Source organism: Arvicanthis niloticus, chromosome 30 (assembly GCF_011762505.2).
Source record: "Arvicanthis niloticus isolate mArvNil1 chromosome 30, mArvNil1.pat.X, whole genome shotgun sequence".
NCBI classification, from domain to species: Eukaryota; Metazoa; Chordata; class Mammalia; order Rodentia; family Muridae; genus Arvicanthis; species Arvicanthis niloticus.
Window position 1 is genome coordinate 8,945,679 of NC_133438.1, and position 23,509 is coordinate 8,969,187.

A 23,509-nucleotide genomic window follows, 5' to 3' on the forward strand; every position below is an offset into this window, starting at 1 on the left:
GGAGGCTGTGCAGAGCAGGTCCAGGAAAGCCTAACAGCTGGAGCTGTGTGGCAGGCTGCCTAAGACTGAGAGGGACGGAACGGAATCCCTGGGGCAGGGCTACTGGCAGGAGCAGGACATTGACAACAACAGGGAAAAAGAAGGGAGGGGTCTACAATAGTAATAAAGAAAGAGAAAGCTCTTGTGGGTAAAAGGCTCAGGCGAATCACGTGACCGCATCCATGTTTTAGTGGGCGGGTCTAGGAGAGCATTTTGAATGATCTAGGCCAGAGTGACAGGAACTTTGCCCAATCATCTTGCTATCTTCCGGTTTCCGCCTCCCAGTTCTCTTTGGACCCCGGAAAAGTCTCTTCAGATGCAGTTTCCCGACCGCGGGCCTGGGAGAGTCAGCAGTCGGCAGCGCAGCGGCGGGAACCGCAGCCTGGGGACCCTGGAACCTCCCAGGTCAGAGGAGCTGCGGGGCTGGGAAACGGGCGGGAGCGGAGCAGGGGGGTGTTTTCCGCAGCTGCTCTTAGGAGGTGCTCTCACAATTTTGTTGTGGATGTCTTAGCAGTTGTCAGAAACTTGAGATCCTATGAACTTGGGTTTATCGCGCTTTTTTTTTTTTTTTTTAAATTTATCCTACAGTTACCAGCAATCATAAAGGAACCTCATAAAGGAGCAGTTGCACTATCTTCTATTTCCTAATGTGGCAATTACAAAGAGAGTGGAAAGTAAATTCCGTCTTGCTTTCTCACTGCCTTGTTTTACTAATTGCTTATTCAAGAAAATGCCTTTGGAGCCTGCTTAATAGGCACCCCCCAGAGAGCTTTGTATGTAATATTTTAGGAGGAACCAGTGCAGATTTGTCGAACCCAAAAATATACTTTATCGAGCGCTAGCTACAATTATGGGTGTAAACACTAATAGTTATTAAGTATACTTTTTAGTGACCATGAAATTTTTCATTAGAGTCGCTCTGTAGGTTCACCTGCGCATCTCAGGTGCCTTGTTCACTGGATATGTTAAATGACTAGAGGATCTAAGTCCAAACCCTTAAGTTCAGAATTACTCTCTGTGTCTTTAAGCATGTGCAGCAATAATTCAGCACTCTTTTTAGGCCCCCGTCCCTGTGTCCAGACCCGATATTGGTCTGGTCACACCTACTACCTACCATTATACTGATGGAATGGTGTCCATTGCTTCTTTAAAGTGACATCCTTCAGATACACTTTGTGGATATGCATACCCTTGATGGCTTGGGCAATTTCCCAGGTGTTCTTAAAGTGAACAGGAAGGTTTGAACCTCTTGATTTGCATGATTTTGTGGGGACTTTCTGTGACAAGAGCATAGCGAACTGTCTTCCCAGGTCACCTCTGGAGGCTTACACAAAGAATCAATCTGTTTGGTTTTATACTGAGGCCTTTGACCTGCTTGCACTCCAGGTTTGTGCTGAGTTATAAGTGAATGGCTCTGCTTAGCTGCACAAACCCCATGCTACTTTTAGATTCCATGTTATGTTTAACCTGCCCTTAGATTGAACTTAGTTACTGAAAAACCCTCAACTTTTCCAGGAACTGAGACATCCATAGCATCCCCCACTCCTTCCCCAGTGATAGCCAATTAGCTCTCAGGAGAAAAGTACCAAGACGTCCAGATGTCTCAAAAGAGATTGCTTAAGCAAGCAACCACTGTTTATAGCAAGTGAAATCATTACTAGCCAATAGAAATGTGTCAAGCTGCAATTTTCAAATGTCAATCAATCATGTACCTGTCAGGTTGGAAATACTGCTGTAGGGGTGACAACAAGGCAAGGCTTCACCACCCATCTACTGCACTGGAGAGGTTGGAGGGTCCAAGCTCCAGCTTAAATAAAGCTGCTTTGGTTTTGTTAGGAGTTGGATTCCTGGTGATATCTGGGCATAACAGTAAGTATGGATCCATTTGCATTCTTCTACATGCAGACAGTTAGACCAGCACCACTTTTGAAGATGTTATCTTTTTTCAGTTTGTATTTCTGTTTTTTTTTTTTTATCAAAAATCAGATGGCCAAATATATTTATATCTTGGTCTTCAATTCATATTCATTGATCAGTGTGTCTTTTTCTGCCAATATTTTTTGAGGTTTTTAATCCTGTAGTTTTTGTAGAAAACTTGAAATTGGGGATGTTGAGAGAACTCTAGAAGTTGTTTTATTGTTCAGGATTGTTTTAGCTATAGTACACCTTTCATTTATGTAAGAAAGTGCAATGGCCAATTGAAAACCATGAAGACTTGTGTTGGAATTTGCATGAGGAATGCCTTGAATCTGAATGCTCTTGGCAGGATGGCTATTTTTTTAAGATCTTAATCCTCTTGCTCCATGAGCATGGATCTTTCTCTCCTTTAATTTTGTCTTCAGTTTCTTCAAAGAATTGAAGTGTTTATTATACAAGTCTTTCACTTGCTTGCAGTAACATTTATCATGGTATTTTTCTCTTTCCATTGTGTTTATTCTTTTGGCATACGTGAGCTTCTTTCATTTTTGTTTTATGAAAAGCTCAGGTGCTTTCTGCACAATCCTTTTCCCATATGAGGGTTTCCCACTCAGCCAGATCTGCTCACCTGTGAATCAGAACTAAGAGCCCTGGATGGTGAAGACAGAGGAGACTCTAGCCAAGGAGCCAGGTATGTTAGAGGAATACAGCAAGAGGGGAGGCTGAAGTGATAATAGAAAGTGGATTTGAAATTGGATTTTTCCAGTTTCTCTTTAATTAATGATTCTAGAAATTTTCACTGAGAATAACAATTTTATGTGTGGTAATATGGATTTCTGGTTATAGGTTGTACAGTAAGCAGTCAGGTATTCTCAGTATTTGGTTAGTTTTGAGGCTTGGGAATGACTGTTGCCCATTAAACAGTTTCTTTGACCCAGACTGAAAGCAGCACCAGGCTGTGGTTGTCAACGGAGACATTTGAACATGTACCACCAAATGTCAGTAGTGGATTCCCTTGTAAGGTCTATGGTACTCCTTATTGTTGGCTTTTGGCCTGGTTTCCAGTATAGGCCATAGTCTTTGTCTTTTTTCTGTGCAACTGCCCTCAGATTGCACCAGAAAACCTTCTGTTATACACAGAATAATCTGTGACACCACTATTACAACAATGAGTAGGCCTTCCATATTGTGATTGTAGCACACAGGATCCAAGTCTGGGTATGGCCATTGATACCTCTACCCCCTGCTTCAGGTCTACATAGCAGTTTTTTGAAACTGTGAATGCTCCAAACAGGGTGTCCTAGGTGTTTGTTGTCAGGGTGAGTTGTCTGGTCTGAGTTGTTATTTTATTTTTCTCAAGAAGTGTCACTTGCTTTTTGAATAAGTTTTCTCTGTCCTTGATATGTGTACTAACTAACTGATGCACTGTGTTGAGTGAGTCCTGGTTAGAGTGGATTAATTAGTTTCCTTGTTTTGTACTGTTTGCTTTACTTTTCTATCTCTTTGCCTTTATTATTCTGAGCTATGTTCCTTCTGTCCTCACATTCTTGAAAGCTTTTGTACTGTGCAAATGCTATAGTTTAGCTCAGGGCTTTCATGTATCTATTGACATAGTAGTTTTTCTTCTCTCACTGAGTCTACTTACTTGTTGTCTGACATTGATTAGTTTGTAAGTATTGAAACAGTCTTGCATTTTTGGTGTGAACTCAGCTTTCCTTCTATTTCAGTGTAATTTAGAACAGTCTCTGTGTCTGTAAATCATGGCAACTGGTTTGTGATTTTTCTCTCCATATGTTCATTTGGGCTCACCTTCTGTGTGTCCAGGTGACACCAGTTTTGCATAATGACTTTCTAATGTTCCTCTTCTTTGTGTTCATGACAATATTCTATGTTTGCCTTTAGTATAGGCTTTGTCTAAATAAAGGAGAGTTCCCTGCTAATCTGTCCAGTCCTCAGACACTGTTAGAGGTAAAGCTTCCTGGTTCAGTCTGTACATTCGCTTGATGCCTGTTGTCATTTTATATTTTATGAGGTTGATTTATTCCTTTATTTATAGGAACTCTTCAATTCTGATTCACTTTTGTATGACTTTGTTTAGCACTGAATAAGATAACACTGATGTCCTTGTCATACGTGCAGTGTCCCCCTTTCGGTCTAGTTCTAATACAGAGAGTCTCTGCTTTAGTTTCGAGGAGGTGAACATTCCTTTGTTAGTACATTAATCTCTGCTGAGAGACAAGTCTGTTATATTGAACCATTGTATTCCCTTAAGTCAATTTCATTAATTGCTGTATAACCCTCAAAATATCTGTTAAAATTCTATTTGTATTTTTACTTTTTCACAATAGATTTATTTATTTTATGTAGATTTATTTATAGTATGACTACTCTTTCTGAATGTACGTCTGCATATGTGCCTGCCAGATGAGGACTTCAGATCACATTGTGCATGGTTATGATGTACTGTGTAGTTGCTTGTAATTGAACTCATGATCTCTGGAAAACCAGACAGTGCTTTTAACCACTGAACCATCTTTTCAGACTCAATTGCATTTTAAAAGACATTACAGACTCTGAACTAAAAAGAAAACTAAAATTGTAGTGATGGTATCAAATCCTTTTTCTGCTGCTGAGAAAACTCATTGTGAAGAAAGACTTTCTGAATGTACACAGTGTAGTAATTCTATACATTGTTTATCGCAGACAGCAGAGCTTAACTCCTGGGAATTCTATTTAGCACTTCTAGAAAACTTTGATCTTTGAAATAATGTCATACCTCACCTATACCACAAAACTATCTCTAATATCTTAGATCTCTTTTTACATCAGAAAGCATTTTGTGATACAGCTTATAATAAAGGAATAGTTGTCAATTGTAGTTTTTTTAATATTCAGGCATGGGTTGTGGAATGTTCACAGGGAGAATGGGAAGGTTTAGGCTGTGCTCAGAGGACATTGTACACAGATGTGATGTTGGAGAAATACAGTAATGATTTTTTGTATGTAAGGATATTCTTATAGAATGCCTGATACATCCTTTGTATTTACCTGCTTTGTGTGTGTATACATATACATATACATACTCTCTGTAATGTCTAAAGCTTCCCAGAAATGAGGGAATTCCTGGTTATCAACATAGTCCTACCAGAATCCTTTCTTTCTGTTGTTTTGGAGTTGTCTGGAAGTAGGACCAGTGTTATATTCTGCTTGTTCTCTTCAGGTCTCTTATCTTCTTTCTGGGCCAAGCATATTCATTCCACTACACTTAGTTCAGGTACCCTGGCTCCTGCTTAGATGTGGCTTGAAGGAACCGAGCCATGGAGATAGGATACGCTTTATCCTGTGGGTATGATATCAGGTGAGCAGTGTGCTTCAGGATTCCACTATGCATAACCTATATCTAATGCTAGCTTACAGTTTCATGATGGAAGTTATCTTTGAGTCATCATGTCTGGACATGCTGCTGAATTTTCTAAGCCTGCATAGGCTCTGCTGCATTTCTCCATCCTTATTCTGATAAAGTGCTTGTCCCTGTCCCACTGATACTCATCAATCTCACATTCACAGGCTGCTTTCCACAGCTCCAGCTGTCAGGCTGACATGGACTTGCTCTGCAGACTTCTTATGCCCGTTGCCATCATAGACCAGAATTGTATATGGTAATAGTGTATAAAGGGTACGGTGTGAGCTGTCGTTTCATTGTTAATGTCAACAACTTTGTGGATGTTTATGAATAATTAAGAAAGTCATATCAAGGTCATCAAGCAGAGGAGCCTTGATTCATGGAACACCTGAAATTGTCATCCCAGGAGTCTGTCCAGTGGGTTACAATCTCCAGATTCTTAAGGTGCAGTCCAGAGACCTAAGTTTCCACTGTTTCCTGTCTCAGGTTCATTATCTTTGCTTCGGCAGCAATTAATACTTATTGTTATGTGTTCAAATCTTACTGTTTGTAAATGATATTTTCTTATTGCAGGGCTTTTGGGGTCCCTCTTGGAAGTTGGTGATAAAGAAACAGAGATATCTGTATATTATAAGGCTGTTTGCCTGGTTGCTGGGAAACTCCCTCAGCTAGCCTGTCTAAATTAACCTGCCATTTTATCTCTCCATGTGTCTCTCACTGCTCTACCTCCCTGTTCTTCTCTTCTGTCCTGTCCAACTCTCCCTCCGTCTTCGCCTCCTCCTGCCTTCCCCAGCTCCAGCCTACAGCCTTTCTTGCTGTAATGCCACACTTACTTTGCATACAAAACAGCTATTACCATACTTGGAGAGATTCCTCCTCCATGGCAGATTGCCTTTCTTTTGGGCAGGTGAGGAATGGACAAACATTTACACATCCTGCTAGCCTGTCAGTCCCAGCTCAGTAATTAACAATTCAGAACACAGTGATACACTTTCATAGCCAGTTGTTGCCATGTGTGGGTTAGTTCAACATTTTTATATTTATTGAATATGAGTGTCATTTTGCACTGAAATCCCTGAAAATTTTATAGAATGGTATGATTTCATGCTCTGTACCACACTACCCTGTCTAAGGTCTTAAATTTCCGAGTCCCACTATTTTTAGTACCAATATTCTAATTTGGTTTTTGAATAAATACTTCCTGAACATTTATCAGTATGTCAAAATGATGTTCACACACACTCTTGGGTAGTTCTAAGGTCTGCATTCACATGTATACATTGTATTCATAGGTTATCTCTTTTGAGTTTCATGGTTTCTTGATATTTGCATAGATGGACTAACAAGGAATTATGGTGATAATAATTTTCTTACAACATTTGCATGAGTTTTATTTCATGATGAATTTTCTGCTATGTTACAATAGTAGCGTTGTTTAAAGAAGTTAAAACATTTAAAATTTCATCGTTTTTGAGGGACTCGTAGATTGGAATTTCTGAAGGAAAACAAGCCATAATGTCATCATAAGTGGGGAGCACTGGTCAGAGATTCAAAGGAGCATGACTCCATCAATGGGTCTTAGCTTTAGTACAGAGGCATGTGTACACATAGCCCAGTTTGGCTGATGTCTCTCACTGACAGTTTGTAAGCATAGTTTCATTCATCTCCCTGCAGTCTTCTCTCTCTCTCTCTCTCTCTCTCTCTCTCTCTCTCTCTCTCTCTCTCTCTCTCTCTCTCTCTTCCCTGAATGCAACAAAGAAACCAGCTTCCTCTCTAAGGCTTCCTAAGGGTACATTCTATTTGTTTGGCCTTTAACAGGACCAAGAACGTATATTAGAGTAAGCCTGGAACAGTGAGCATAAACAATCTATCCTAATTTAGTTGACACACATACACACATATATATTTTCTCTAACACCAATTTTCTGGTGTATATGAAATTTGGAGCAAAATCAAATGGGGTCATTACATGGTGCTTAAGGGTCACTTTCTGGGGAGATGCAAAATGAATATGCATCTACTCATCCAAAAATGGAACTGTTAACAGAACCAAATATGCATGCCACTGAGTCCAGCTTGTTAAACCAATGAGCTTTATTGAGTTTAAACTCTTAGTATTATGAGGAAGAAGCCATTTTCGAGAACAAAAGTAACTCAAATATAATTTCCATCATGACTCTAAGGTAGCATGGGATACAGGTTATGCACAGTGGAATCCTGGAGCACATTGCTCACCTGCAATCATACCCATAGTTTAAAGGGTATCCCATCTTCCTGGCTCAGTTCCTTAAAGCCACATCTAAGCAGCTTGATTGGTATGAGTTTCTTCATGCGAGTTAAACATAGTGAATCCTATCAGATTGAGGGATTTTGTTGAAGCTATGTTTAGTGGTTTATTACCTATCTTAATCAGCTTCCTATCAGGATGGAATATTTCAGTCTCCTGGATATTACTACACAACAGGGCATTTCTCAGATTCTCCATTTTCTGTTCATCATCATGACCTATTTGACATTGAAAAAGTAAGTTAAATTTGATCCACATTATCATACTTTTGTGCCAAAGCCAGCTTCAAGAACACAGGATAAACTGAGGAGTGCTGACTGTGGAGTAAACAATTGATCACTCTGCTGACTTTTCTCTGAGGGAATAAAGATTGACCACTGACACTGGCATCCCTTTTAACTGGCAAATCTTTGGGGGCTGAAGAGAATGAAAAGAGAAAAACACTAAAAATTATACATGTGCATGCACACAGGCACAGATGCACGGACACATGCACACACATGCACACAGACACACACACACACATGCATATTGAGTGAATGAAGCAAGACAAGCTCAATAATTTTACATAGCAGACAGACAGACAGACATATTGGATGGATAGATCATAGCTCTAAAAAGCTGCCTCAACCTATTTTACATATACATATATGCATATGCACACATTGGGGTATGGAGCAAACTCTAAAGTGCTGACTGTAACAACTTTATATTTTCTTTTATTCTTTTTAACCACCTAGGGCAGTGATCTCTAGGAAAATGATTTTCATATTGCCACAAGTTACATGCTCTGTAAGAACAATCACCACAAACATATTCTTTGAAAGCAAATTAAAATTATTACAACAGAATTACTATCTATTCTTCATTTAAGCTCATACCTAACTAAACATTTTCCATATTTCTTTCTTTCCAGAAGTTTATCATAACCACAAAACAGTAATTCTTTTGTCATTGATTAAGAATGTTTAAGCAAGCCAGTTAATAGTAGCAAGTATTTTTCTTATGCTTACCAAACAATTGGAATTTATTTACCAAGAAGTAAATCATCATCTATCTTATAACTTAGTTTTGAAGTCTTGTTCAGATACCCTGCCTAATCCTCTATGGTCTACTCTTATTCTCAGAATTTATTGCTTTTAATTATCAGATCTTTTTAATAGATGAGGGATCGGTAAACAATTTCCCACATCCCCTACTTTTCTTAGGTGTTTCTCCTGGGTGAATATTCTGATGGCTTCTAAGACCTGAACCAACTGAAAGGACTTCTCACATCCAGTGCATCCATAAGGTTTATCTCTTGTATAAATTGATGGCTCCTAATTTTTTTAATTTTATTCATTTATTACTATCTTTTAATGTATTCACTTTATATCCAGCTCACTGTACTCCCCCATTACCTTCTCCCACAATTCTTTTCCCCTTTTCCTTCACCTTCTGAGCAGGTGACGGCCCAACTGGGTATCTCCCTACCATGGTACTTCAAGTTTCTGCAAGGCTAGAAGTTTTCTCTCCCACTGACATCAGACAAAGCAACCCATCTATAAGAGTATATTCCATATACAAGCAATAGCTTTTGGGATAGCCTGTGCCAGTGGTTTGGGACCCACATCAAGACTAAGCTACACTTCTGCTACATATGAGTTAGGATGCCTAGGTCCAGCCTGTGTATGCTCTTTGGTTCAGACTCTGAAACCAGCAAAAGTTTAGTTTAGTTGACTCTTTTGGTCTCCCTGTCGAGTTTCTGTTTATTTTGGGGCCACCAATCCTTCCTCCTGTTCCCAAGTAGTTCCCAAGGTCCATCCACTGTTTGGGTGTGACTGTCTGTATCTGTCAGAGTCAGCTGCTTGATGGAGCCTCTCAAAGGACAATATGCTTCTATCTGCAAGCATAACAGAGTATCCTTAATAGTGTCAGGGATTGGTGCTTGTCTATGGGGTGTGTCTCAAGTTGGGTCAGTTACTGGCCATTCCCTTGGTCCCTGCTCCATCGCCAGTGGCTGGCTTACTTGTGGACAGGATGAATTTAGGGTTGAAAATTTTGTGGATGGTTTGGTGTCTCTCTCGCTCCACTGGAGATCCTGCCTGGTTACAGGAGGTGGCCTCTTTAGGTTCATTATCCCCAGTGATGTGACTCACAGCTGATGTCACCCCCATTGATAATTGGGTGCCTCCCTTATCCCAGATCTCTGTCTCATCCTGAAGATGACCCCACCTCTTCACTCCTGTCAGTTGGAGATTTTCATTCATTTCCATGACCATCTATCTGCGAGGGAAAAGCTAAAGTCCTGAGCAAGGTCCAGTGAGCATGGGAAGCTTGGCTGTGTTCCTCTTACACCATGCCAAGCAGACACATTGGGGGCTTCCACCAGGGTGGGGAGTAAACTCAGCCTGGTTTCCACAGGGCGAGGCAGAACGCTCCAGTGGGCCCAGAGGCCTGGGCGCCATTCTAGGGCTCTCAAGACACCACTGAGACAGCAGCAGAAAGGAGGTGGAGGCTGGAACATGCAAGAGCAGCACTGTGAGAAGTGGCCTGCCTGGGCAAGTAGAGATAGACAAGGAGAAGGAGAGAGTTCTGGCGCCAAGCCCATCAGGAAGTGCTTGGCTTGGATGGGCTAGTTGTTCAAGAGGTGGTCCCCATGGCTGGAATACAGAGAGGTCCTCCACAACAACAACACCAGAAACAGGAGAAAGTCCGGGATTCCAGGAGCTCTATTGACATGGTGTATGATAGATAGTCTAGATGTGCACCCCTATTTAGGCTTGGGTGGGCCTGACTTAAATAGGGGGAAGGAAAGGATCTGGGAGGGAATAACTTAATTAGCTATGCCCTCTGGCCTTTAGGTAACTCATTAATATGGAAATCTCTCTAAGACTGAGGCCTGTAGTCACACCTTCTACCTGTAGCCCTACATGACTACAAGGCACAGATCAAATGGAGATCCTAGGCCACATGTCAGGAGTCTGGAATCGGGGGCATAGCAAGATATGTGCCTTCCCTACACAGGCAATGGACACCCGTTGGGTCTCCGGCAATCTCAAAGCCAGTGCTCTACCAGAGTCCTTTCATGGTCCTACATCTATCCATTTCTCCTATCCTTCCTCACACCTGATGTTGAATCCTCTATTTTCCTCCTCATTCTCCTTACATCCCAGTTCCCTCCCTCCATCTGACTCTTATGACTATTTTATTCCTCCTTGTGAGATATTCTGGGTGTTCTTGTAGTAAATATTGGGATGAGTTAACCTCAATGGTTCTGACGTGTCAGGCCTCTGATGGGTATCCTTTCTCTGTATGTTTCAGGGCCTGCAGGTTTGTATGGTTCAGGAGCCACAGGTCCAGTGAAGGTGGGTGGAGAGGTGGCAGGAGAATTGAGGGACCCCTGTGCTAGCAGTCTGCTCAGGGCAGCTTGGCATGGCCAGGATGGCTCAGAGAACAGGGAAGATGGGTGGGGGAAGGGAACCTCTCCTGTGTGGTTTAGGAGACTCAGTTCTGATGAAGATGGGTTAAGAGGTAGTGGAAGAATGGATGTCCTCCTGGGATAGCTGCCTACTCTGGGCAATATGGCCATGCCCAGAGATCTCAGCAAGCAGGGAATATGGGAGGGCGAAGGGTAACTTACCTGTATGGATTAGGATTTTGAGGTTTGGTGAATGTGGGGGAAGAAGTGGGAGGAGAATAGAAGTCTCCCTGAGGTTACAGGCTGCTCAGGGCAGCTTGGCTTGGCCCAGAGGGCTCAGTGAATAGATAAGATTGGATAGAAAAAAGAAGCTTACCTGTATGCAAGCAGAGCAGATGGGTAAAGGATGATGTTGCTTCATAAAACTGTTGCCATATTCATTTCATTTGTAAAGTTCTCATCTATATGAATGTTTTTGTGTAATTTAAGAGCTGAATCAATGGTAAAGGATTTCTCACATTCATGGGATTTATAAAGCTTCTCTCCTGTATGGATTGTCCAATGTCTCCTAAGTTGTTGTTTCTGGATATATCCTTTGGAACATTTGTTACACTTGGAATTTTCCTCTGCTGTATGAATTTCTGATGTTTTCTAATACCTGAGCATCGGGAGAAGGATTTATCACAATCATTATATTTGTAATGGTTTCTCTGCAGTATGGATTCTGTATTGTTTTTCTAAATCTGAGGCGTGATAAGAGCAATTTCCACATTCTGTACAGTTGTCAGGTTTCTTCCCCATGATGCATGTAGTGCATGTAGCTACATACATCAAAGTCTACACATGAGTTATGACATGCCAAAGGGCTTCCTGCATTCTGTACATTTATAAAGTTCTTCTTCTCTATGAGTTGCTTCATGTCTACTAATGTTTGAACGTGGCTTAAAGCCTCGTCCACATTTCTAGCGTTGGTATGGTTTCTCTGCATTGTGTATTTGTTTAATGTAGGCTTATATTCAAAGTCAAAAGACTCTTCATTCTCTGTATCTTTATGTATTTCCTTTCTAGTGTATATTCATATGTTTGTATCTCATTGTATTCATTGTCCTGATGTATATTTCTCATATTCTCACATTCTTCAGAGTTTTTATAATAAGCCAATGTGCTATTTAGCCGAAGGTGTTTTAGGGATCTCTTGAAATGGTCATGTTTCTTCTGAGGATACATATTTGGTGTCTTACATTTATTAACTCATGAGTGCTAAAAGAATCTTACATTCTTGGCATTATGTCAGCTTGTATTTTGTTCTCATGTCACTTACAGACAGTCTCTTTATCTGTGTCCATCCTTGGCAACTGGTCCATGATTTTTATTTCTGTGTATTTGGGCTTAACTGCTTTTTGTGTTGAGGTAAACCTAGGTATGTGTGATGACTTTCTGGTGTTCCTTTTTTTGTGTGTTTGATACTATTTTCTTCTTGTGGTATTAGAATGAGATTTGTCTAAAAGAATGGATGACTATGTGCTGAATCTGTGTATTCCTCAGACATTGGTAAGGCAAACATTTCCTTCTTCAGTCTCAGTACTGCTTAATGCCATTTTTAGGTTTATAACTTGGTAGGTTGTTTTGTTCACTTACTTGTAATAGTTTGTAATTTCTTTCACAATTCCTTTGTGTGTGTGTGTGTGTGTGTGTGTCCAGGCCAGCTGGACAATCAAGTGGGACCCTTAGACCCTGTGGAAAGGACTGAGATGCACGAGAAAATAAGGAGGCACAGCAAGTCAAGAAGTCTGATCAAGCTGGCAAATTTTTTATTGTTCACACAGGTTATATCCTCGGAAAACAGGATATGGTGAGGGGTAGGAAAGGAAAGAGGGCTTTACAGGTGGAGGAAGCTAGCTGCAGCTGTGGGGTCTAACTAAGTTATTCTCAGAAAGCCTTGCCATTACCAGGGGTTCTAAAAACATCTATCTAGCAGGATGTTGGCTAAATCTAGAGATCAGGAGGAAGCGTTACTAAGTTGGGTTGCTATGAGGCCTTGTTTGAAGTTCTGAGAACTGACAAGTGAATCATGGAAGGTAAGCTGAAAGACTAGTAGATAGGAAAGCCAGGTTGAGTGTTTGCCAAGAGTAAGGCCTTGCCACGGCTGAATCTTTGTATTCCTCACACATTGGTAAGGCAAAGACTTCCTGCTTCAGTCTCAGTACTGTTTAATGCCATTTTTAGGTTTATAACTTAGTAGGTTGAATTGTTCACTTATTTCTAAGAGTTTATTTCCTTCGCAATTCCTGTGTGTGTGTGTGTGTGTGTGTGTGTGTGTGTGTGTGTGTGTGTGTGTATGTGTGACTGATTTTCTACACCACTACATAAGGTATCATTGTTGTCCCTGGCATACATTTCAGTGACCCCTGTTCATCTCTAATTCTCTTACCAGGGGCTTTACTTTTTTAGTTTGGAGTAGGGAGAAAAATTTTTCTTAGATATTTTGTCTCTTCACAGAACCAAATCTGTGTCCTTGATTCATTGGATATCTTGAGTCTTTAGTGTGTGTGTGCATGTGTGTATGTGTGTGTGTGTGTCTATGTGTGTTTCTGTGTGAATTTCTACACAACCTTACTAATATATTTTAATATACTATTTCAGATTGACATGTTCTTATATTTGTAAGCCCTCAGCACAAGTGTCACCTATTCAAGGACAAGGAAATGGGCTGCAGGCAGGAATCAGATATTAGGCTAGAATAAAGAAGTAATTACAGGCAGGAATCTAAATCCTAGGCTAGAACAAAGAAGTACATTCAGGCAGGAATCTAAATCTTAGGCTAGAACGAAGTAATTATAGGCAAGAATATAAACCTTTGGCTAGAACAAAGAAGTAGGATTCAGGCATGAAAATGACTTTGGGCTAGGACAGGGAAGCAAGCTCAGATATTTTGGTCATCCTGTTAAGCTTGTTCTCCACTATTTGCATCTGTTGAAATTCTTCAACTTAGAACTGACCTTCATACATGCATGTGATTAAAATGTTAAAAAAGTAAAAAGGAGGAGGAGGGATGGTTTAGGGGTTTTTCTGAGGGGGATGCGGAGAGGGGATAACATCTGAAATGTAAATAAATAAAATATCCAATAAAAAAAACAAAAAAAGGAGAAAAGTTCCTGAACAGAACACCAATGGCTTAAGCTCTAAGATCAAGAATTGACAAATGAGACCTCATAAAATTGCAAAGCTTTTGTAAGGCAAAGGACATTGTCAATAGGACAAAACGGCAACCAACAGATTGGGAAAAGATCATTACCAATCCTACATCTGATAGAGGGCTAAAATCCAATATATACAAAGAATGCAAGATATTGGACCCCAGACAACCAAACAACCCTATTAAAAATGGTGTACAGAGCTAAACAAAGAGTTCTCAACTGATGGAACTGGAATGGCCGAGAAGAATGTTAAGACATGCTCAACATTCTTAGTCATCAGGGAAAGGCAAATCAAAACACTTCTGAGATAACCATCTTACACCGTTAAGAATAGCTAAGTTCAAAAACTCATGTGATAGTAGATGCTGGTGAGGATGTGGAGAAAGAGGAACACTCCTCCATTGTTGGTGGGATTGCAAACTGGTACAACCACTCTGGAAATCAGCCTGGCGGTTCCTCAGAAAATTGGACATAGCATTACCTGAGGATCCAGCTATACCACTCCTGGGCATATACCCAGAAGATGCTCCAACATATAACAAGGACACATGCTCCACTATGTTCATAGCAGCCTTATTTATAATAGCCAGAAGCTGGAAAGAACCCAGATGTCCTTCAACAGAGGAATGGATACAAAAAATGTGGTACATTTACACAATGGAGTATTACTCAGCTATTAAAAATAATGAATTTGAGAAATTCTTAGGTAAGTGGATAGGACTAGAAAATATCATCCTGAGTGAGATAACCCAATCACAAAAGAACACACATTATGTTTACTCATTGAGAAGTGGATATTAGCCCAAAAGCTTGAAATAGCCAAGATTCAACTCACAGACCACATTAAGCTCATGAAGAAGGAAGACCAAGTGTGGGTGCCTTGGTCCTACTTAGAAGGAGCAACAAAATACTCAAGGGAGCCAATGTGGAAACAAAGTGTGGAACAGAAACTGAAGGAGGGGCTGTCTAGAGACTATTACACCTGGGTATCTATTACAGGTGCAATCACCAAAGGTAGACACTGATGTGGCTGTCAGGAAGTGGATGTTGACAAAAGCCTGTTATAGCTGTCTGCTTGGAGGTCTGCCAGAGTCTGTCATATTCAGAGGCAGATGCTCATAGCTAACTACTGATCTTATCAAGGGGTTCTGAATAGAGAAGTTACAGGGAAGACTGAAGGAGCTTAAAGGGTTTGTGGCCCCATGAGGAGAGCAGCAATACCAACCAATCAGAGGTCCCCAGGGTCTAAACCACCAGCTTGGGAGCACATAGGGAGGGACCCATGACTCCATCTGTAAATGTAGGGGAGGATGGCCTTGTCAGGCATAGGTGGGAGAGGAGATCCTTGGTCTCATGAAGGCTAAACACTGAGTGTGGGGAAATTCTAGGGTGGGGAGGTGGGAGTTGTGGGTAGGTAGGGGCACATCCTCATAGAAACAAGAGGAGAAGGATGGGAAAGGAGGTTCCTGGTTGGTGGGAGGAATGGGGTAAGGGGATAAAATCTGAAATGTAAATATAATATACAATAAAAAAGAATGTTGGCTATCTTGATTATACTGAGGTATGTTCCTTCTGTTCTCATTTCTTCATTGCTCTTATAGTGAACTAATGAGACATTTTGCCCCAAGATTTTCTTGGATATTTTGACAGGGTTGGGATTCTTCCCTCACTGATTTTACATATTCTTGCCTCGAACAGTTTGTTTTGTGGGTCTTGAAACACTCTTAAATCATTGGAATGAAATCAATTCATTCCCCTTCTGTATGAGTTAGAGAGAATCTCTGTGTCAGTGTACATCCTTGTAACTGCTCTATGATCTTTTTTTTATTTATAAGTATTTTTTTGTTCATTTCCTTTTCTTAAAGTCAAGGTAAAGTCAGCTTTGTGTGATGACTGTCTAACTTTCTGTTTCTGTCAGTATTCTGCAATATCCTCTGTGCAAGATGATTACAGGTTTTTCTAAAAGAATTGGAGAATTCATTGCTCAATCTGTCCAGTCCTCAAACATTGTTAGTGGAGACAGTGTGTTAGCACTTGCTCATCGCCTGGCCTAATTTTACATCATAAAAGGTTGATGTTCACTTGTTTCTAGAAAAATCATCCTTTTCCCTCTTCAATTCTCATTACTTTTGTATGACTTTCCACACAATGACATCCACCTGCTATTTCCCATTATCACACTAAACAATTTTGGTAGTGACATAGAAAAAGATTATCTAAGTGGTTGTTAAATGTCTGGAGAAGTATTTGTTATGAGAGAAACATAGGGTCAATACAATACATAAAAAGAATTACATACATGCTACTATCATGGTCATGACAACTTTCTGTAGTAATACTATTTCAACATTCAGAGTAAGTTCTTATTTTTGAGACATATATATATATATATCTTTACATACATTTGTATGGCTGTGTATGAATGTATATGTATAGGTATATATAGCACAAGACCCATGTCACACATTTTTACTTTCATGTGAAATTGCCAGGGTCATCATCATAAATGAAATCCAGAGCCCCTAGGAACTGAGGGGTGTCACTTGCAGAGTATTTATTAATAATTTGGAACCTGAGATCTGCCTGGAACAACCCCAAAACCTAGACATATGCATGTTTAGGAAGATGACTCCAACAGTGGTAGAATTTTGATGGATCAGACATAATGTGTGAATCATCCCAAGAGTATACCCTGAAATGGTTTACTTTATGTCTATGCATAGCCTCTTAGGAGTAGCAGTCATCAGAGAGTTTCTGCCATGCCTGCCTCTTAATGATTCTGGCTTTGCATTGCCTAGAACAATTCTCAACCTGAGGGTCTTGACCCTGTGAGAAGTGTCAATTGACCCTTTCACAGGGGTCACTTAATTCTACCATAAATCATATATTTCTGATGGTTTTATGAACTGATATGCCACATCCTGTCAGTCTATAGATGGGCTTGTCCCATGTCCATGTATTGATTCATGAGTTCCTTGTACTGGATTAAAAGATCTCAGCATTAGAAAGGCCTAGAACCACTGGCTTAGAACATTCCGCACATGGACATGACATTTAAAGACAGGTGTGTCCTGAATTGTAATATGCTCCTTATAAATGGGTTCACATGGATTTCAGTGGTTAATATTCTCACACAAAGGTATCTATGCAACTTAGAAAAGAATTTCTCATTGAAAGGAAGAGGAATTGAAAAGATACATTTTACCTCAGAAACAATGTAAAGCCTTCTTAGATGATGATGGAAATGGCTGTAACTCGACCTGATGATGATTTATCAATTTGAGCAAAATATGCTATTTGACAGGTAGAATCTGTGTCTGTACAAGACAACAGGACACACATGGAAAAGAGATGTACTGTATCTGCCGGGTAGAATGAAATGAAACATGACCAAAGGGTCATATATTGTGTTCTAGTGTGATAGCTAATGAACTTTATTTAATGCTAGGCATCCATTAGGGCCCCACTAGCCATTTGCCTCTGACTCTAGTTCTTGAATCATAAGTTCCCAGTAATAGCCCTGAGTAGTAGGTTTTTGCAGGTGGTTTACATACACTCTATATCTGTTCCTGGTACCTGCTAAGGTTTGAAAACGCCCACAGATTGTAGTAATTTCCTTGCCACATTAAATATACCATTCCATGCTCTCCTGTCTGTAGGAATGTTGTCAAGTTTACTGGTATAATTTTCCTTTTTATGTGTTTTTATATGGTTTAGCATTGTTCATAACAGAGTTGTATTTATTTTAGCTTTTACTTTTTCAGAGAAGAGTAACAAGAAGAATGAATGCTTCTCTCATAAATGCTCCTCAGGTTAGTGCCCTTTCCACATTTTTTTTGAAATCCCTATTAGTCTTTAAACCATCTGAGACTTTAGTTCTCTACCTCTGGTAATGTTATCTAAAGTGTTTCGTTTCTGTAATTTATCTTTGTTCTTCTCCAGTGATCAAAATTGAGACTTTAGATTTTTTCACTTCAAATGGGACAAGAACTGCCTTGTGCCTTTTGTATTTTCACTGAATTGTATACTGTGAGGACATAAATTTCCAAAAAGTGAAGACCTTCGGGTATGATAGTGAATTTACTGCAAATGATTCTCAATGAATATATTGATAGCTAATTTCTACATTGGATGAACTTGTGCCCTTTTATATTAGTGGGGAACGGAGGTCTCAGGTGCTGTTTCAGGAATGTTTAGGTTTCTAGAAACAAGATTGTGGATCTGGATAGGCAAATATATGGAAGAGAAGAGTTTATGGGAAAGTAGAATTAGAATACACTCACTGTCTTGAATCCTAATACCTAACATCAGCTCCGTAGAGGCACAGATGATGGAAGGAATATGTGGCTCTCTCTTTCCATAATATTGATGTGTTTTTAGGGAATGCAGATTGTAGTATTCTAGTATCTCTTTTTGGCATTTTGAGTAACACAGTAATCATGGATTTGTTGACACATGAAATCTGTTTGTCTCTGAAGAGTCTGACCAGTGCTCAGTGTGGTAAGTTCTCAAGATACAGATGATTATTTTCTATTTCTCCTTTGTTTCATCATTTTAGAAGTAGTATGAACACTGCTATGTGTACATTTTTATTGCAGAACATGGAATGTAGTAGTAAGATTTTCCTGGAGAGTATTGCCTTCGTACTTTGTATAAGCCATGAAATTTCAACCATTACTTAATGTTGCTCTTAATTCTTCTCTTCTTTTCTCTTCTCTTCTCTTCTCTTCTCTTCTTTAATGGAAAGAATGTTCATTCCTTCATATGTTTTTTTCTCTTTTCCAAGCTATGTATTACATAAAGGAATGTCTCTGAAGGGCTGTGGTGCTATTTCTTTACAATAGTATTCTTTTCACATGCTTGAGATTTTAAGTGTTTATCTGCATGTTTTTATGTGTATTGAGTGGCACATTATGCCCGTGAATACCTGAGTTCATCATCAGGCTCTTGGGACTAAAGTCAGGCATGGTAGTTAACTTCAATGTGTGTAGAAAGCAAAGAAAAGCAAGTTAAAATGAAAAGATTCAAGTTTTCACTTAAGTCAGTCTCACTACCAATAATATCTTTAAAAGGCTTAGTATAATTCTCTCAATTTAAAAACACAATTTGATCCAAGAAAATTATTCTACTTCATCTGAGTGCATTGTCACACATACCATTTATTTATACATACATGTTTAATTCTGTAGTAAAAGACCAATTGGAATTTATGAAATTGTTATTATCTGTATTGTATATGTCAACTTTGAGAAAACTGTAAATAAATTTAATGTTCTTTACTATTTTTTATATATAGTAATGTTGTGAATATAGTCTCATAAAACATCTTTTAAAGTACTTTATTCTGTGTGTCCTTATGAATATTGAATGTGTTCACTGACATTATACTCTTTTTCTGTTTAAAGAAAAAAGTGTGGTTCTTAATTCATCCAACAATTCTACATTTCACTTTCTACCTCTTTGCTCTACAAAGGGTACAGCATTGTACCTAGTCCTCAGGATGTCGACTAAGATACAGTACAGTCAGGTGAGACCCAGCTGCAGACAGGATTGATATAATGTCCATGGGTGAGCAAGGCTATTAGCTGTAGAATTTAGAAGCACAGTTTTACTCATTGTAACTTGACCATCTGTGATGTTTGATTCTGGTTGATAACAACCTTATAATTCATAGTGGTAAATTCCAGCATTATTATTCCAGCATAGATTTTACATTCCCTAAAAGTTTTCTATTTATGATTCCACTATGTAATCCAGTTTCAAAGAAAACAAAACTACAATAAAGACTAAGACTATGACAGGTAACATTCTTTATTAAAATTAAATTTCACTTCCTTTTATGTATGTTAGTGCATTTACCCGAATGTATGCATATGTGCTATATATTCCTCCAGCCTTTAGAGTTCAGAAGAGAGCACCAGATTTTAAAGGATTAGAAATAAAAATGTGTTCTGCAGTTCATGTGGGTGCTGGGAAACAATTTAGGATTACAGAATTCAAACTGCACACAAATTTTCAAATGAAGTGATGGTAGCATATTCATCTGTTGCTAAAGTCTTAGAAAACATGAGAAAATTCATGAAGGAGAGAGACTTTAGGAATGTACTCAATATAGTATGTCATTCTCTGCATTGTCTCATAAGAGCAGCAATGCTTAACTTCTGACACATTCCTATACCACTTCTATTGGATTTTTTTTTCCTTGAATATTTCCCATGACTCATATTTATCACAACATGACTCTTATTCTTTAGGTCTTTTTCATCTTGGAAAACACTTTTCTCCAGCAGCACATGATATACAGGTAATTTTCTGTTACAGGGTCAGTTAACATTCAAGGATGTGGCTGTGGACTTCTCACAGGAGGAATGGGAAAGTCTTGACCTTGCTCAGAGGGCATTGTACATGGATGTGATGCTGGAGAATTACAACAATCTGGTTTTTGTGGGTAAGAATAGCCTTCTTGTAAAATTCCTGATTCATTCTTTGATTTTACCTCTTGTGTGTATATAAACTCTCTGACATGTCTAGAGACTCCCAGAATAAGAAAAATTCCTGATACCAACATAAGTTCTTTATTGTGTTTCCTTTACATTTTGCTCCACTTTTTAGAAGAGGATCTAGTATTGTCTTCTGTATAAGCTCTCAAAAACATTGTATCTGCTTTTAATCAAAAGTTCAACATTCAAAGAAACCTGAGTATTCAGAGCAAGAGAATGTATTGCCACACCTGTAATAATTGGAATATTCTAACTATAATGTTGCATTTAAGTCTTCAGTTGTTTATGAATTTTAAAAATGCAGAAGTTTCTAAATAGAAAACGAGGTGTTGGTTGTGAGAATATTGTTGTTCCTTATTTATTTAGTTTTTGTCCTGTGGTTTCTATGTTTAATTCTGGTACAGCATGGCTTTTATCTCATGAGTTCCATGCCAATGTGGATTACATAATGAATTCCTAGCTGATCAAAGCTAAACTGTATTACTCTGTCACAAAACATAAACAAGAATATAGAGAACCTTTTTTTACATAATCCTTCAGAGAGCACCTTTCTCAGAGTCCTTTACTGTTCCATCACCTATTCTTTTTTTTATGTGAAAATCTTTATTAAAGGCTTTATAAGTTTTGTAATGCTCAGTATCAATCAGAAGTGTAACCCAATACCCAACTTAGATATATCAATTATCTTTGACTGATAGGGACAGGAAAACATCTACCTCCATGTCCCGCCCCCCTTGTCACCTAGCTCCTCCTCTCCTTCTCCTCCTCTCCTTACTCCTCCCACCTTAGATCCTCCTACCTATCACCCATCCTGTTAAAATCAAACTTTTCTCTTAGAATACAATTAGAACATAACTATACCAATTTGTGTCAGTAAGATACAAGATAGACCTAATACCCAGTCTGTCATTTTGTTGACTAAACAGAACCTCTGTCGTCCATCCAAACTAAAAAACTTAATTATGAACCTGGCTTTTTTTTTTCTTGGCTTTAGAATGAATATCAGCTGAAAACCATCCTCTGAAATCTTTTCTCTCAAAATAAATGGCCGGGATTGGCTATGAGACTATAAGTCTTCAACCCGTCAGAAATCCAGAATGACTGAGTTAACTGAAATTATGGAAAGCTCAAAGCATAGCTTCTAATACTTAGCCAAATTATAGAGACCGCTGAGCTCCTCGACAGTCCCTATACTACAAAAAGTTGGAGCATTTGATCTTCAGCCTTCTGGCCCAGGATCATCTGACAGACCTAGTGATGCAGAATAATTAAGAGCTGATTGCTCTGTCTTGGCAGATATATTCAGTCGACTGTTCTGCAAGTGTGTCCTTTTCTGGCCAGTAATTTGTATGTAGATGAAAAGAGGCAATTCTTGCCTAGTGGCTGTCACACCACAACTGGAGTAACTCCAAAGATGCTTGATTTCTTCTTAGAATCCAAGACAGGAAGCTCTCAGGAGCAGACAGGTTTCTAATCAAAATAGACATTAATACAGAAATATTTGTAATGTCAATTCTGTGGACTTCTGACATTTTGAAAACCAACTATCCATGTAAGAAATCTGGACTATTGTTTGTTAACTCCTCTTAGCTAAATAAAATATAGAAAGGACCCTAATAGTAAACATAGAGCCATGAATTTGCTATAGTCCCTTAACTCACAGGCTAACCATCTCAAATCAGTTAAAAAAGTTAAAGAAGGACTGGGTCTAAGCCTTGTATTCCTAAATGTGTTATATAGGCACAATGCCTCTGAGAGTAACAATATTAATCTCACTTTTATATCAATAAGAAGCTGATACCAATGAAAACCTTAAATTTGAAATCAAAGTAAATTTTGTACCATTTAAGAAATTATAACTTCATCTTAATAACAGTTATATATATTTCTACCAATAGGTTATGGCTATGCAACAAATCCTAGCTAATCCTCCCTGTTCTAACAAAACCACTACTTTTCCCTAGAAAGACAGCCCAATATTAACCACCTCAGTCCCCAAGCCTAGGGAATAGGGGCGCCGACTCTTCATTAACTTCTTCAAGCTGATTATGGGCGTTGAGATATTAGAAGAGGGGAAGGGAGAAGAGTAAATTGATAAGCCTCTGACGTCTGTGTCTTCACTGCATCCAGTTGCAATTCCAGGACATCAGAGGTTAGAGCAGGTCTGCTCAGTTCACTTGATGAGTAGATACACCAAGGCTGTGTATTCTGCAATATAAAATTCTCAAAACAAATTTTAGTGTCAAGATAATTTTTTTTGTTTGAATTCTGGAATGTAGTCTTCTGGCGGCCTGCCTCTGTTATGTCTAATCCATATAATTCTGGGAGTTTCTATGAGGGTGTGCTCCCACCATCCTCTTATTTTTACCTCCCTCTTCTTAATTCCCCAACACTATGGAATCCAAACTTTCAGGCACCAAGGTCCTCTACTTCCACTAATGCCTAACCCCTTACTCCATCCCCTCTCCTCCAATTACTATGAGGGTGAGCTCCCACGATCCTCTCATTCCCACCTCCCTGCTCTTGAAATTCCCCAACACTAGGGAATCCAAACTTTCAGGTACCTAGGCTGTCCACTTCCACTGATGCCTGGCAAGGCCACCCTCAACTACCTATACAGGTGGAGCCATAACCCCCCTCCCACTTTGTGTTCTCGGGCTGGAGATTTTAGAATGGCTACTCCACCTTGTTTCTTAGGGCCATTTTCTTGAATAATTGTTTTCCAACCTTTTACTCTAAGATAGAGTCTGTCTTTCTCACTGAGGT

At 39.3% G+C, this 23,509-nt stretch overlaps 1 protein-coding gene across 1 annotated transcript in view; it reads left to right on the forward strand.

Moving 5' to 3' along the window:
• Nucleotides 1-309: 309 nt before the first annotated feature.
• Nucleotides 310-23,509, forward strand: part of LOC143440927 (uncharacterized) — a 28,125-nt gene continuing 4,925 nt past the window's right edge. Inside the window, exons 1-5 of the mRNA XM_076927851.1 lie at nt 310-444; nt 1,759-2,647; nt 17,993-18,055; nt 19,649-19,770; nt 20,565-20,691. Of these exons, the coding sequence (XP_076783966.1) occupies nt 2,611-2,647; nt 17,993-18,055; nt 19,649-19,770; nt 20,565-20,691 (349 nt within the window). The 5' untranslated portion in view covers nt 310-444; nt 1,759-2,610. The remainder of the gene's footprint in view (nt 445-1,758; nt 2,648-17,992; nt 18,056-19,648; nt 19,771-20,564; nt 20,692-23,509) is intronic.